We start from the raw sequence: 17,111 nt of genomic DNA, 5'->3' as shown, positions 1-17,111 counted from the left end.
CGAATCAGCTAACATTGAAATTTAACGAACTCGGTTTCGATTGAGTGGGTCCCAATTTTATCAAAGACACCAATACGTGCTTCTTACGAATTGGTTTAGAAGATAATCAATGAAGAAAGAAAACTGTTTTACTGTCCTGATCGTCATGCTTGTTTATGTATACCATAAAATAATAAGCTTCGATCGTTGATACACACTGAATCCGGCAAAACAAAATTTCTTCCCATTATTTTAATTAGAATTCACATAATCCTCTAAACGAATTTTGGTTTCAACATCCAACTGTAGGACCGTTCTCAAATTAGATTGCTTTGTCATAGGGAAAATCGATGTGTTTTTGTTGCCGGCATAATAATGAGAATCACTAATGTGGCTCATGAATTCTGTTCCACTTTAGCTCCATTATTACTTTACCAGGGACACAATTTGTTGTCGTTAAGTTCGTCACTAGTTATTTATGAACGGATATATAAAAACTGAACAATGGGGGATTATCCAGTAAAAATCCCTTTATTTTTTGGTTGGATGAGTGTGTTTACTTCGCACAATGTGAATGTATATCGCATGAAAGAAAAATAAAGAAAATGTTTTTCCCAACTTTTTTTTGCTGGGAAAATTTATGAGCGAGATAAAAATTCCATTCTATCGTAACCACGATTTGGCAACAAGGATCATTGTCTTCATTTTAAAATCACATCCTCTTCAAAAGTATCTCTGGATTATAGTGTTAATGTCAAGGTCGAATTGTTCTTAGGGAAAATTTATCTTCGAATAACCACAATGACAAAACAATCTCAAAACAAGTTTATAAAATCACTAGAATTTCTTTTAACAAGAAAAATCAATTTCTGAAATTGAAAATCACGACAAGATTTCCATTGCATTCAACGAAATATTAGATAAAACAAAAATTTGTATAATAATTATGAAAAGAAAAATTAGCACTAAATTGAGCCTGGTGTGTTTGTGTTCGAAACGTGTGTGTGGTGGGCTTAAATTCAGTGAGCAATACATAGCGCGTAACTATGCGTGACTAAAAGTCTAAACACAAATGATAAAATTGGTTATAATTAGACCAATGCTAATTGGATTAACTAGCAGAAATTCGCAAAACTTTTCAAGAGAATTATGAAATGATTGTTCTTGAAAATGAATACTATCACTGTACGTGTATGTCTAGCTTCAGATATTTTTGTACCAGTTTTAAAACATTAACCTTTTAGAAACGCCTAGTCATGTGTTATCCATAACGATAACAAGATCTAGTGACGAGATCAGGCTACTGTTCTGCTATGCGGCAGATTGTATGTTAAGACAAATGAGGTAAAAGATTTTGTGACTTGACTAAATAGGCGATTTAATAATGACTGTAAGGTTTGCCGTTTGTAAAAGGTTAATATTCTTTATTAGCCCTCAAAACAGGTATGACCTCTGCTGTAGAATTTTACAGTAACTATTGTCTCCGTGTGAAATGGACGAATGACAACGTGGCAATAAATTGTTTAAATATTGAACCTAAGGGTGAAAGAATGTGTTCATTTCTTATTTGGACAGGAATACCACAATTTTTACAATTTCTCCTCGCTTATAAAGTCAACATATTACTCGTTGAATCTAACTGTTTAAAACGTTGTACTAAGAGACACTAAGAAATGCTTGAATGCACAGAATGTGTGAGCAAAAAATGTTAACATTTTTATAGTGGTCACACTCTACTTTGTTGGACCCATCTACCATAACACCTATCCTTTTTTTTGTTAATCTGACTAAGTCTTGTGTTTAGCTCAAACATTAAAATCGAAATTCAAAAAGACAATTGAAAAAATTTGAACAGAAAATCGATTAAAAAAAGAATTTATAATTCAAAAAGTTTAATTTGGAAATATTCACCTAATCCTAAATGCTTCCATGTAGCTATGATTGGAACATTTTAAAGGTTAGAGAGTTTCAGGATGTGTCATTTTCTTTTAAGATCTTTTTTTTTTCAAATATACAAACAATACTAATACAGAAAACCGCTGATGGTCCAAACAATAAAAATAAATTCTCTTTCGACAAGAAATATTTTGAATGAAAAAATTTGGTGCTATAACAATCACATAAAGCCACAATAATGTGCGTATCGAACTGAAAAAATTCCCAGAAATGGTCGAAACACAGAAAACAAAAACAAAAAATGAACGGAAAAAACACACAAATTTTTTGCACAAGTTTACGCCATTGATATAAGGTGGTTGAAATGGTGGAATACAGTACCCGTCTTACCTATCCGCTTTGGATCTTTTAAGTCGGCTTGTGGCTCAATGAATGGTTTTAGTTCATCATCTTCATAGCCCATGTTCATCCATTTATCACGCATTATTGTTTCTAAACTGGCTCGTTTAGCTGGATTCAGTACTAAAAATTTACGTAGTAAATTTTCGCAGTCGGTTGACATATAAAAAGGAATTCTGTCGAGAAAAACAAATGTTCCAAAAATTAGTCCCACCCATCGTCCACACCAAAAGCAATCCACGGACTTACCTATATTTTCCTCTGAGAACACGCTCTCTCAATTCCCTCAGCGTTGTACCATCGAATGGAAGTGATCCACTAACTAATGTATACAGAATAACACCCAGCGACCATACATCAACTTCCGGTCCGTCATACTTTTTGCCTTGAAACAGTTCAGGTGCTGCATACGGCGGACTACCACAAAATGTGTCTAACTTTGAACCCGGAGTAAATTCATTGGAAAATCCAAAATCGGCAATCTTTATATTCATTTCGCTGTCCAGTAATAGATTCTCAGCTTTCAAATCTCTGCCGGAAATAGGTTGGAAGCGATATAGGATTAATTTTGGTAAATTTTATGAACGAAAATTTGATTTCGTACCGGTGAATGATTCGCTTTTGATGACAGTATTGTACAGCTGAAACGATTTGTCTAAATTTTGCTCGAGCCTCTTTTTCCTTCATGCGACCATGTAATACCAAATAATCGAAAACTTCACCACCGGATGCATATTCCATTACTAAATATAATGTTTTTTCCGTTTCAATCACTTGAAACAATTTCACTATATTTGGATGGTCGAGCATTTTCATTATCCGTACCTTATGGAACATATATTCCGTTTAACATTTGTTTAAGTTTGGTTTATCTTAATTAGGAAAGTTGTTCTGTTAAAAAGACGAATAAAATGTAGCATGTGCAATAAATGAAAACTTAATTGAACAAACAATATCGCCCTCAACGAGCTTAACTGCTCAAATTAACATTTTATCGACAATACTTTATCACTCGCTAACAAAACATTACCGCAAAAATGAAACGAACTTACCTCTCTAAAAAGTTTTTGCAACGACCCAGGATTCAGCTGAGTTTTGTCTATGATCTTAATGGCTACTTCTTTGCCAGTGGGTATGTGCTTAGCCAATTTCACCTTGGCAAAGTTACCTTTACCAATAGTCTTTAACAGCTTGTATTTGCCAATGTGTTCTTCGGCTGGACGCCATCGTAACGGAACACTTGGTCGATACTGCATATTTGGTGAACCCTGTAAAAGATATGAATGAATTTAGAGATGATTTTTTGTGTGAATGGAAGTACGCGCAGTACTTGACGAAAAATATATTAAATAAATCAATTTGATGTACATAACGTTGTGGTGTATCAAAGGTATTCGACGATCAAACTACTTCTACGGTTTAACTCATGTCTACATTTTCATCAGAATTTTATTTTCGACATTGATAAGAATACGTCAATCTAATAACAGGCTTCGAAAGCCAATTTAACTTGATCAAAAAAACAATTCAAACCGCATTCGCGTAACATGATATTTGCAATATTTTAATTTCCCAGATGTAACGATAGTGCCAAATGGGCAACACATGCACGAATAAAAATGTATTTTTAATTATCTATTGCAATTAATTCTTGAATAACACGCTACAATCATAACTCATTATTAAAAACAAACGACAATGTAAACAAAATACGAATCTGTATACTGAAAGTAGGACAATTCTAACTCACACATATGACTGTTGCACATTTGAAAAAAAAAAATTAAGTTATTCAACGGTCAATTGTATGTTAAACTAAATACAAATTACAAATCATGCATGCACTGATAACAACATCCACCTTTCACAGTTTACGCATTCATTAGTCTCTCATAATTTTGAATCGAAACGATAAATTTGCATTTTTGAAACGACATTCTTTTAGCTGGTGAAACACTAAGAAACTAACATGGAATGCCAGTGTGCTATTTGGATCTATAATAATAATAATGTAGACGTACAATCACGGCATGTATTTCGAATAGAAATAAAATTATTTCCAAGAAAACCATTTCCTCGACAACATATATTGGAAAACTAAACTCTTGATATTCAAACGAAAGGTAAACCGCTAATTGAGCACTGATCCCAATAGATTTATGTAGATGCCACAGAGAAGTTTTAAGTTCTCTCAGAAATTCGGTATATGTTCGAATCGAGGTCAAGAAGGCTTTTTGATTATCCCAGCATCATCACTCATGTATATTTATTATCCAAATAAAAGACATTTTTCATTAAAATGATGGCATATATCCAACGTTCAACAATAGACTTAGTGAACAACTGAAAAGCATATTAAAATAAAAGGGTTGATTCCCCGATCTCTGCAAATATTTTAACCGAAATGGATAAATGGATGAATCTATAGGAAAACACACCAGGAATATTGCGATTTGGATATTTCCGAGCGAAATGGAAAAGTATTTAATTTAAACTTTAACTTTGATGTTAATTCATTAGTGTTAATGCATATTCATCTGTACAGAAAAATGTTCATATAATGGCTTGAATAATCAGTTTAAAATCAGAATATAAAATTTTGAATTGAAATTTGCTTGTCAACGTTCCAAGTTAGTAATGAAACATCAGCAAATTGTTATCGCTAGAAGACGCTTCCTACGTGAATTAAGAGATTAGTATTCTAGAAAAATATTAGTCACAAGTTCTTATCCACGATAAATAAAGGGACAAACAACAAGGTCATGAAGAGCATGTATTGTAAACCAACTTTTATCACCTCTGACGTTAAAATTATTCCTACACTCTGCAATTGGTTTTCATAAATATTGTGTTTGTCACTGATATGAAAGACGAATACAGATAAAATGTTTCATCAATAGATTACGAGTATCTATCGGCTGACTACAGACAGTCTCAACAACAAAACTAGAAACAAGGATTCTCAATTACTATGAAGAATCGCTTCAACGGTGTGACTTAGAGACAGTTCAAGTATTATCATCATTTGCTTCAGTTAAGTATACCTTAATAGGCGACAAAAAATTACCTGAGCTTCTCTGTCTCTACTTCGATTAGTACCTGCAGTAGTAATATTGTGTCTTAAAGTTTCCAGATTTTTCAATCGATTCTTATGCGTATTCTGAACTTCAACCGGTTTCTGATTGGAAATTTTTCCTGATTCAACGAACATCATATCTTCCTTTTTCTTAATACTCAACGGTGACAACGGCCCAGTGGAATCTCTAACGTCACCCATTTCCGTTCCGTTCGTTCCATTGTCCTGCTTCTTTAAAGCAATTCTCATCATTTTAATGGTATTTTCAACATTTTTCGTATCTGAAGCGGTACGATTAACTGGTTTCGTCGTTTTCGTTTTTGGCATCAATTTAGATGTGACAACAGCACTAGTAGAACTGCGAGACGCTGCACCACGTTGGAAATGTTGTTGTTCAGATGCGTCATCTTCGTCACCTTCATAACATAAGGGTGTACCAGATGTGACATTACTAATGCCAGTCTTTAATAAATTCTCGTGATCACCATATCGATTCGTCACCTTTACCATTGGCTTCGGTTTCGGATCAAAAATACTGTTACTTTTCGAATCAATTTCCATTTGATGAATATGTTTTTCGAGTTGATTCAGTGCGTCTGATGACGATACGTGCGCTTTATGTGATCCGTCGACTGGATCTTTATTCAAATTGAAGAAATCCTTTTTGGCCTTTTCGTTTCGTCCTAGAGTTCCTCCAAATTCTTCAGTACTCAGTTTAAGGTCACTCAGTTTTAAATTGTAGCTCCCGTCGACCTTGATTACCTCAGTCTTTGTAGCACTCATTTTAGAAGGTTCATATAATTGCGATGATAAGCTTGTTGCAGGGGATTTCCTTGAAGCACTGGTTGATGGACTTTCCTTACCGCTCGTCGTTCCACCGGATAAAACTTTCGAGTTGAGAGTATTTCTCATATTCAACTCATAAGTTTTCTTATCGTTGAGTAATGTCGTAGCACTTTTATCAATTGAATCGGTACGAGGTGGCGGTGCTGGAGCTAATCGTTTTGTAGCTTTATGGGCGGGTACGCGAAAACTTTTACGAGCAATATCGTCGCGTTGCATTTTGACTGGATTTTTATAATGAAATTGTTTGTTGTACGCGAATATTGAAACAATGCAGCTAGACAATCGATTTTAATTTCATTTTCCCGAATAAAACGATCACGATACTTATGTAAACTGCTGTTTTTTACTGAATTAAAAACGTCCAATTATTCAAGTGTTTCCAAAGTTTATCTCTGTCGTCGTTTGCGTTATCAGTTATCAGTGTATTAGACACAATTTTATATGTTATTTTCTTATCGCTGCAATGAAATCATCATCAAACTTTTTTTATCATATTTCAAAACTATATAGATAACCGCAAATGTACAAATAAAAAAGCGGCAACAAACGAGGATGAAAAAAAAAAGTTCACATTAAGTACGATTTTCAGTTATACATTTCACAGTTGGTTGGTTAACAACAATCAGCACTTTTTGTTTTAAAAAAAATATTTTTTTTTCTCTCAAAAAATTCCCTTCAGCAGCTCTGAAAACCAAAAAGAAAAGTTGGAAAAATATCGTTAATGATGATTGATTTTTGTTTCATTGAAAGGACGTTTACAGCATCAGCGAATGTAGCAACGGTAATTGCTTTGTTGGCATATACTTGATAAAACATCACAACGAAGCGCCCATATTCACTTAAATGTAAATTCGAATATTAAAATTTACAAACAAATTGATGATGAACGATATAGATATCGACGGCGATATGGATGTGATGATGGAAGCGATAAATTTTTTTCGTGAAAAAGGCAATTATGTAAACGAACGCAACAAAACATATTTTTGATTCAGGAAAATGATTTTTTTTTGTTAATGGAAATCTAACTCAACACTTTCCGGGATTTCATATTCATCGTTTCGGCCTATTGAGAAAATTCGACGCAATTTTTGTATGCAAATCATTAAACAAATAGCAAAGTGTTTGCTGTGAATGTTTGTTTACTTTATGCCAGACTGCGTCTGAAGATATCATTAATCAGAAATTTATAGCAAGCAAAGTGTGCATTTTAAACGATAAAAATATCTCAAATAACTTAGCTTCTTGTTCGACAAGAATGTTACATCACCAATATCATTTATATTATCAACACAAAGAGAAAATGGGAAGGTCTGCTGATGACATTGATAATACGAGCGACCATAAATTATATTTCCTAGTCACCAGCGTGGTGACATATATGACACATACATCATATTAAGTGTTCAACACTTAAGTATCTGCTATATCATAATATCCATAATTAGACAAATTTAAATCATTGTAGAAAGTAGAACAGCTCGCGGAGAAAGATAATTAGTAAAAAAGCCGATCGCAATGAGTCAAAAGTGTCTCGAATTCATGTAATAAATTAAAGTCTGATTTGGATGTGAATTCTAACGCCAATTTCAGTATTTATCATGTCAATGTCAAATTTTATCTATTCGCTGAAAGATAAGCATTATACATACGAACGTGGTGGCTTTCAATACATTGCAGAATTATAATTAGCAATTGGCACATTCATTGGAAACACTTCATCTGTTAATTATAAACCCGACGGAGTGCAATGGCATTTACATACATGTTTCGTTGACGGGTAATGCTCTACAAAAAAACACGATACAAATGAAAAATGTTCGAATTTTTGCATAATTTACAATAGAAGTAATGGGCGTGAAAAGAAATTATTTCAACGCAATCATTTTTCATTTCATCATCGTTTTTTGATTTTTATTTCTTCGTTGATTTATGAGTCTATATTTCCAGAGTACAATTTCGATAAATTTTCATTGCCACGTCCTCAATTCACCCGCTGATTTATCTACACCGAAATAATATATTTCGAATATTTTAACAATGCTGTCGATTATATCACTCAATGAATTCCCAATATAACACATGATATTTTTCTCTTCCTTTGTGATTATTTTTTTTTAAATGAAAATAAAAATATTTTTCAGCGTTCATTCATAACACTTTGTTGATTTTAATGCGAAAAGTGATTGTTTAATCGTACAATTTCGAATCAGTTTCTCTTTCAAATTGCTTTCATGTTAGTTTTTCGCGTTGCCTCCACTCACAGAATAAAAATAAATTTTTCCTAAAAATAAAATGGAAGGAAAATCGTCTGTACAATAATGACAATAAACACTTTTCTTCTTCGCTATTTTAATTCTTTGAACCAACTCCGAATGGACGACGAATAACACACTTGCGAGTGATTACGATACGAATAATACGGTACGACTATTACATTGTGGACTTTTTCGGCTAGATATTTCGCCGATTTCAATTTACTAAATAATGCATTTTGTACCTTGCCAGCAGGTGAGTGATAAGCAAATACATTGGTAGTTGTTATCGGCCATAGTGAATTATTGTTTGTTCTTTCTTCACTTTACTGTGTAACGCTATGTACGAAAGTTGAGGTTCTTTTATTGTTTCTGTTAATTTTACAACCAGTGTAAACCAATCGACGGATGAAGTTAAATTTTATTGGTGTGGTACAATGTTGCATGCGTTGAAAAACGGTACTTTTCATAATTCAAGCACTTATTTCAACGCCCTCAGCATGTTACACAACTCGGGATAAACGTGAAAGATCACGTTTTCGTTTGTTAATTGAACTCGTCTCTGCCTCGGGTCAATAAACTCCAGTAGAAGCTCGATTTTTCATCCCTCGGTTATGTGAATGACTATTTTTCTAAAGTGCAGAACTACACTAAGAGTATAAGCGATACAAAAACCAAGACAAACACCAAGAGAATCAATTAAACGAAAAATAAATTGTGCCAAGCCTCTTACAATGTTATTCAGAACGGTGCTTAACATTTAAAGTGTCGTTTACATTATACTTGTCGTGGAAATTTACAAAAACTACTATTTAGTGCGAAGTGAAGTATAATTGTTCGCTTGCATGTTTTTAATCACTTTGAAGGGAATTAAAACTGTTTTTTGTTTACACCAAAGAGTCATGGTCAGGGTTGTTTCTACATTCTGCCGGACAAAATTGATTTATTAAAACCAACAAGAATAATATTTTTGTTTAACGTGGCAGAGCTATAATGGTAATGTGTGAACATGAATTCGTTAATCAAAATATCATTCCAATTGTGAAGTGTTAACGTCATGAAAATTCTTAGCAAATAAATAAATTAATATTAACATCATCGCTGTCAACTCAACAATGCAAAATTATCTAAATTACATCTGTGCTGAAAGCCTCGAACATGTTCGCGCTGATACACAGAGCATATATTATTATAGCAACAGCAGCGACGATATTTAAATTAAATCCGTAAATCTCAATCGTGGCTCCTTTCATCCAATAATTTCGAAATATTAAATTCATGAAATGACTCCCGTTTGGTTTGCCATTGTGTTTATTCATACATGAAGAGCGAAAAAAAGGTGTACACGTCATATCTTCTGAACCATTTTGCCTGTATGCGAACATGAGTAAAACATTAATCTATGTGTTACTGTTGTTGAACGCGTGTTCGGTCGGTGATGGTAAAATTGTAATAATAAAACGTATTATTCTCTTGGATTCTTGAAAATTTACAACTTCAATTTACATAAAAGTAAAATGAGCAATTTGTTTGCAGCGCAATTTTTGTCATTGTGCTTTCTATTTATAATTCGCATTATTATTGCACAAGTTTTCTCTTAATGGTAATTTTATTAAGTCCAACTTTTTCGTTTGAAAATCATAGAAACAATCATCATCAACGAAAACAATTAAATGAAAATTTCGTTTATTTTTGTTTTGTAATTAAAGTAACGACAAGAGAATTCGTAAATGTATTTTCTGTATTCATTTGCATTTGAATTATCCATCTAGCCCCCCGTTCCATCATGAATTTTCAATCATTAATTTGACGGAAATGAAAGTATACTTTGGTGGATGTAAAAGCTGACCATTGTGACTGGATTCATGTTTGATGCAAAGCTTATTATGAAATTCGTAGAAAAATAAAATTTCATTCAGTTGTCGACTACTCAATTTAATTGGCATCGTAAAAAAGGAGCGAGACATTAAGACCAAAACAAACCATTTTTGATTAAATTGTTTTGTAAAAGAATAATCTAAGTACTGAAGTAAATCAACTTTTTCTCGGTTTGTTTAACAAATAGAATAATTTAAAAAATAAAATGTTTAACGCAAATTTATTGAAATCAATTCGACAAAGATCCAACACAAGGTCAATTGCATAAGACTCTATGATTCCGTAAATCAGAGCAACTAAGTTTTTAGTCAAATACAAAACAAAATTTCTTATCGCCATGTTTGTCATCATAATCTTGCGAATACTTTGTGTTCTGTTCTCTTACACGTGTAAAGACGTAAACAGTTTGGATTTAATCAAACGAAATTTCCGTGTGATCATTCATTAGATACCTAGCAACGCAATTGTTTTTAGATTTTTTTTACAGTCAGAGGCGATGAAATTTTAGTATGTTTAGCTGTTTTTCAGCTGATCCACACATACAATGAAAACTGTTTATACTTGTCCATTCGGTTGAAGCTGCTACACGCACGCTTGTGGTAGTGGTAAAATCGTACAAAGACGTATTAAACAGTTCTGATTTTTTGTGTGGATCAGCTGAAAAACGGTCGAAGCAAATTAATGGTGAAATTTCACTGACTCTAACTGTAAATAATTTAACTGAAAGAAAAGATTCTTTCTCCTTTGATAAATAGGAAGAGCCATTTTTTGAATCAATTTTAGAGCAACATTCCATTTTGAATTGGATGTAATCAACAAATCAATTTGAACAGATCAAATGTAGGTCATTTAAATAGTCATCATAAATTATTATTTATTACTGCAATAAAATATTGCCAATTTATAGTTCTAGTTGTACGAGTTGTGTGTACAGTCTTGTGTATGTTTTCAATTTTCTGCTAATTTTTCTTTTCAATTTTGTTGTATTGTAATTACTGTGTGTATAATATGCGATTTATTAGCAGAGGAGTTTTACGAGACTAATTTCTCAGTTAAATGAATATATATTCGTCGGTAGCTTTTGTGATTTGTTGAAATTAATGTGGCATCAGATCTATAAATATTCAAAACGTTTTGAAGTGGGTCTTAATTCCATCAGAGTCGTAATTTTATCTATGCATTCCGACCAATGCTGAGTGAATGCACACCATTTTATAGCCAAACCAGTTTTCCAATTTTCATTTGTTCATTATTACACAATCGAAAACACGGTTAAGAATCAACAATTTACCAGAACTAATTTATATTTCTCTTAAAACGTAAAATACGACTGAAAATTCAGTCATTATAATTTATAATCTAAACAAATAAACTCAGCGCTATCGTACATTACCCAATGATAAACAACGATAAACTCTATCACCAAATCACACTTGAAAATAATAAAAAAAAAGTGTATACAAGACAACCATCTGAAAATAAACCCGTTTGCAAACATGTACCGTCAAAGTTTGTTTTGGATTTAACGTAGTATGGTTAATTTTAGATATACACCAACTGAATGTTATATATGGGGAAGAGTCAATTTCAGAGGCAATTAAATTCCGTAAAATAACCTTTACTTTGTGGAAAATGTCAACGTCATTACAGAGGGGGAATCGGTTTGTCCAAATTACCTTATTTATACTACTCCTGTGATCCTTATGATTATGAGATTTGTCTCTAATATCAGTACGATCTCGCCTGGCTTTGGCTACTATTGGAAGACCACCATTTTCCATCATGGTCACAACGACTTTACGATTATTGCTCCCATTCGATTGTTGCTGATGTCGTTGTTCCCTTTCTTTCTCTTTCGCCTTTTGCATTTCTTTAATCGTTGCTGGAGTATGGCTTTTCGAACGTTTCAAGAACTTAATCATTTGATTCCGGACTTTGTGGTGCGATCCATTGGATTGACTTTGATTCGAATTGCTGCCGTTCAGTTCGTCTAGCCGACAAAAGCTTCCGTCCGGCAATTTGGTATAACAAATTTCAGACATTTTATGGTACGAATCCGGTGGCAATTTATGGTAGCCACCATCCGGAGTTTTATAATAGCAACTCTCAGTTTTATGGTATCCCTCACCAACCGTATAAAATTCTTTATTTTTCGGTATGCCACTAATGGCTTCACTTTTTTCCACATTATATGCGTTCATTTCACTTATCGTAACCGGCCGATCGGACACACGAACCTGTCCGTTACTATTCATTAGCACTTCTTTGGTATTTTTGGAATCTCTGATTTGAATTTGAAAATGATCACGGCGACCAGACGCGGTCGATGTGGATGATGAATGTCTCGGAAATATTTTGCTGGACGATGTTTTGCCACCATGATGATGGCTGCTCGATATTTGACCCATTATATTGGATAAACTTTGTAGTGCACAAGCTGCCTCAACTTTATTACCAGCCACTTGGGCAACTTCATACATATTGACAATGTAATTGTAAAAAATATGTTTTTTTTGTTGCTTTTCACTTGTTTATTCCACTAATGACTAGAAATTTTATTTGTTTTTTATTTTCAGCACTTGATCACAGCTTGTTTTGTTCATTCGATAATTAGTAAACAGTTTCTATCACAATATACCGCTCCTGTAAAATGATTATGTAAGATTTGTGGTTCCTTTCAATGCGTTCGATATATAGCTCACTCTCGAAAAACGACTCGATTTCTCATTCACAGAAATTTTTCAACAAAATAAAAATTCAACGATACAATGCAGAAAGTTACGACTATAGATAGAAATAATTTGCTTCTGATGTTCAAAATTAAAACGCGCATCCCATAATGATGTTGAACTCGCTATATCTGATACGACTGAATATTTCTAGTTTATAGATAAATTTTCAGACAAATTAACGTTGATTGCTCAGATAAGCAAGATTTATGGTGTTTAGATGTGTCACTTGATATAAAGTTGGTGGTAGCTGACACATATCTTTCGTTGATGATGTTAATTCAAATTGAATACGACTTTGTTACGGCTGTTTCGTTGCCTGTAACTCTTTTTTTTTGTTATCTAACACATGGAGAGCTTTTAAGTTTAATATGTTAGTGAAACTTTAACAAATAAAAGCCAATCTCATCCTATAGATGATGATATTCGCTAAGTTGGAAGATTAATCGAGAGATGTAGCAGCATAATAAATGAATTAGATTAACGAAGGTAAATTTCCCAATTTTGAGAGACATTGTCAAAGTTCAGTAACTAAGTAAAAGAAAATTGAGATGGATACCCCTGGGCTAAACAACGAATACAAACGGAAAAGCGACCCAATTAGACCATAAGTCAAACTTTGAAAGAAGGCTCGTGCCTTGATCGAATTTCAGTCAAACGCTAAATCATTTCTACGAAAATGCTTTCAATTGTTCACCTTCAAAAATGTGGTTACGGTTGAACTGTGTGCTTAGCTATAAGCACGTTTGTTATAGACAATTATTTCGAAGGAGTTTTTGCAATTTTCACACTCATAATTCATATGGATGTCAGAGTTTCATAGAACGTACAATATAGAATCGCCAAACTGTACGTATAGGTTGCCAGTGTTCTTTCAAATTCAACCTTGTGTGCATCGAACAATAACAGAAAAACTTCATGTGAACAAAAAAAAAATAATTCAGCACATACCCCAAGGTGCACTCAATATTGAATTTGCACTAAAGTTTCGGGGAAAATATTTATCTGTTTTCCTTGCGGTTTTTTTTTCTCTCTCACAATTCTCAAAAACTTTAATTAAATAGAGAACTTTCGTATATATAACGATTTAATATCTGACACGTGAGCAATTTGTTGATTTTAATTGAAACAATTTACAGGAAAAGTTTCAGCTTAAGTTTTTTTCCGATAAAACTTTTTCTGGTAAAGTGCTGCATGAAACTAATGATATTTGCCACTGAAAGCAGGGTTCGTTATGTCTAATATCGTACAATATTCGCTTCCACTTGCTGGTGAAGATGGAAAGTTATACAAGTATACTTATCTCCATGTACAGTAAAAAAAAGTATAATTTTAAGGAAATTCTCGTCGTGTCACATAAACAGCAAGTTATGCAGACGAAAAATGAGTACTTAACGTATAAAATATCATCATTAATACGACGCTCGGTAATTACCAATCCAATTAACATGTTTACATCACATATATGGTAATACCAATTAATTTATGCTCTAAAGATATGCGTGAAATCAAATTGCAAAAATTGAGATACAAAGAAGAATAAAAAAAAATCCGCAGAAATAGAAAGTAAAATTACTGTTTACAGACAATATAAGCCTGAAGCTGAAGCGTTGGCTGTGTTTTTCTCTTTTTTTTTTCTCAGATTTGATTACTTACTCTAATAACACTGGTCTTGCATAATATTTATTTAATAACCCGAGATAAAAATGTAACTCTACTGCTCGTGCTAAGTTTTAAATTATGTTTGCAATTTCTTGGTTTTGAATCGGTATTGTAACTTCCTAAAGTGTGAGGCAGTAATTTTTCGAATACAACGACAACATTCTTGGAAAATATTCTCTTAAATTTGTTACCATGTCTTAATGATGACATTTAAGAATGATTTTAACACAATTTTAATAACGATCAAATGATTCATCGTCAATTGAGCGTAAAGTATTACAATGGCAGATTAGATGTTTGTTTTGTCCCTAAATCTGTTGTACACAAATAGTCTTGGGACTCCCAATAAAGCGATCTAGATTGAATCAAATGACTGAAAGTCGTTTTGCTATTTATCACCTACAAACAATAACAATGCCCATAGGACAAAAGAGTGGAGAGACTTTACCCATTAAGATGAAAAGCAAATATTAATTTTAGCAATGACCTCAATAATGATTGTACCGAGAGAGTATCTTATACATCTTATACAATTTGATATTATCATCGCCCATTAGCTGAACAAACAGCATCGTCGTTCGTGTGGTTATGGTGGTTCGATTGTATCACATTACGCTTGTATGGTGTGGGTAATGTTGTTAGATTTTTTTTTTTTTTGAAATAGAATATGAATATATGTAAAAGTGGCATATCAAAACGCTGTACGTGTATGGTAATAGTGGTCGCGGAAAATTTGTAATAAAATCGAAATAAAAAAACTCGAATATTGCAATTCCAAAGTTCACTTCAACGATCATATTCGAGCGATTTAGTATTTGTGAGTATGCGAATAGGTCCCAACGCACACATCAACTGGAATTTATACAAACTGTTTAAATTGCTGACTTAGAGTAATGGCTTATCCATACATCCAACAACATTATACACAAGCTTCGAATTGTAAAGTCATACATTTGATTCAGACAATGCTGATAGCAGCGTAAGGGGAAGTGGGGACTTGAAACGTATAATTGGATATAAATTGCAAGAAGTAAATTGGATTATTGCGCCATCTTGCATTAGTACTATGATACGTGAAGTTATACATAGTACGAACGATGGATGGTGCATTTATATTGTTGAAAAAGACGAAAAACTATGCTGTTGAATGGAACAGAGAGCTCTGGATTTATTATAAACATTCAGATTGAAATTGAGACAGGTTTTTATAGACTTGCTTCTGCCGTAAAGATAACTGATTGGACCTTGAGTGTTTATTGATTATATAACACATTTAGTTTTCTAGGTCTGTCATTTGTTACATTCGCATAAAGATCTGTAATAGAAATCAACAAGAAGACATAAACTTCTTATCATTTCTACAAAATAACTTGTTCAATTTCTCGGCTATAAAATGTACATTTATGTATGTGCCTCACACAAAATAATACATCGCTTTGAATTATTGTCCGCCATTGTCACATTTAACCGTGGAGGATGTGCTAATCTTATAATATTAATGTCAGAATTGATGAAAATATTGCGAGCTTTTTATCATTACTCTCTGTATTAATATACGTAATATTGTGTTATACAATGATGAACGTGATTTTTAATGGGCCTTTTGTTTCTTTTAATGTGATTTATAGATTCTTGACAAGATTTCCTTTGAATGTGAAGCGCGAACATTTCATTGGTCAAAATGGTCGACAAAAAAAATCTGCTCTAAATAAGCTTTCAACAAGCTTTCAGTCCTTTCCTGAAAGTTGAATAAAATATTTTACGTTTCCATTCTGTGTCTTTGACACCGTCGAAATGAATATTAAAAGATTCCATTTATGTTGAATAAATCGGATAATGTATTCTAAAAGGCCCTCGTAATGCAATACAATTCACACACACCTCAAAAAGCTCTACAAAAAAAGATATTGACTTTCTCTGTAGAAATTTTAATCTTTGAAGTTAAGGTGTGAGGTCATGTCACATATCTATTATAATGAATTTATCGCACAATGCGAATAACAGACCAGACATATATTAGATTCCAATGACTAACAACCTGTAATTTAATTAGTATTAACACAATAAACTCTGATAAGTTCAACAACATCAAAAATGATATAAAACGTAATAGAAACGAGTGAACGCATCAGTGATTTAAATGAATCGAATAAATCGCCATCATAAAACCTGGTGAGCAAACACTAGGTTGATTGAAACAAGAAGAACAAAAAAAATGCGAGTAAACTGAAGCCATAATGGTTGGCAACAAAGCATAAAACTCGGACTACAGAATATATAAAAAGTAACTGTCATCACAAACGCGACAAAACTCTCATATTAACTAAAAACAATCCTATTAAATTCACATAAAGCGTTAGAACAAACGGTATCGTTCATTACTTTTGGTTT

General features: G+C 32.9%; 1 protein-coding gene across 22 annotated transcripts in view; it reads right to left on the bottom strand.

The window, feature by feature from the left end:
- Positions 1 to 17,111, bottom strand: part of LOC119071142 (MAP/microtubule affinity-regulating kinase 3-like) — a 77,687-nt gene that overhangs the window by 17,724 nt on the left and 42,852 nt on the right. For 10 of the 22 annotated variants that reach the window (XM_037175847.1, XM_037175853.1, XM_037175849.1 and 7 more), the window contains exons 1-5: positions 5,342 to 8,623; positions 3,327 to 3,542; positions 2,879 to 3,099; positions 2,524 to 2,805; positions 2,257 to 2,450 (exon numbers count right to left, since the gene is read on the bottom strand). In XM_037175847.1, the coding sequence (XP_037031742.1) occupies positions 2,257 to 2,450; positions 2,524 to 2,805; positions 2,879 to 3,099; positions 3,327 to 3,542; positions 5,342 to 6,412 (1,984 nt within the window). In that variant the 5' untranslated portion in view covers positions 6,413 to 8,623. Of the gene's footprint in view, positions 1 to 2,256; positions 2,451 to 2,523; positions 2,806 to 2,878; positions 3,100 to 3,326; positions 3,543 to 5,341; positions 8,624 to 12,005; positions 12,973 to 17,111 lie in introns of those variants that run through there. The other 12 variants (XM_037175848.1, XM_037175870.1, XM_037175851.1 and 9 more) reach the window with 5 other exon arrangements.

The sequence above is a fragment of the Bradysia coprophila genome (genome assembly GCF_014529535.1).
Source record: "Bradysia coprophila strain Holo2 chromosome IV unlocalized genomic scaffold, BU_Bcop_v1 contig_144, whole genome shotgun sequence".
NCBI classification, from domain to species: Eukaryota; Metazoa; Arthropoda; class Insecta; order Diptera; family Sciaridae; genus Bradysia; species Bradysia coprophila.
Note: the sequence above shows the minus strand (reverse complement) of the source record. Positions and strands in the feature narration are given on the sequence as shown.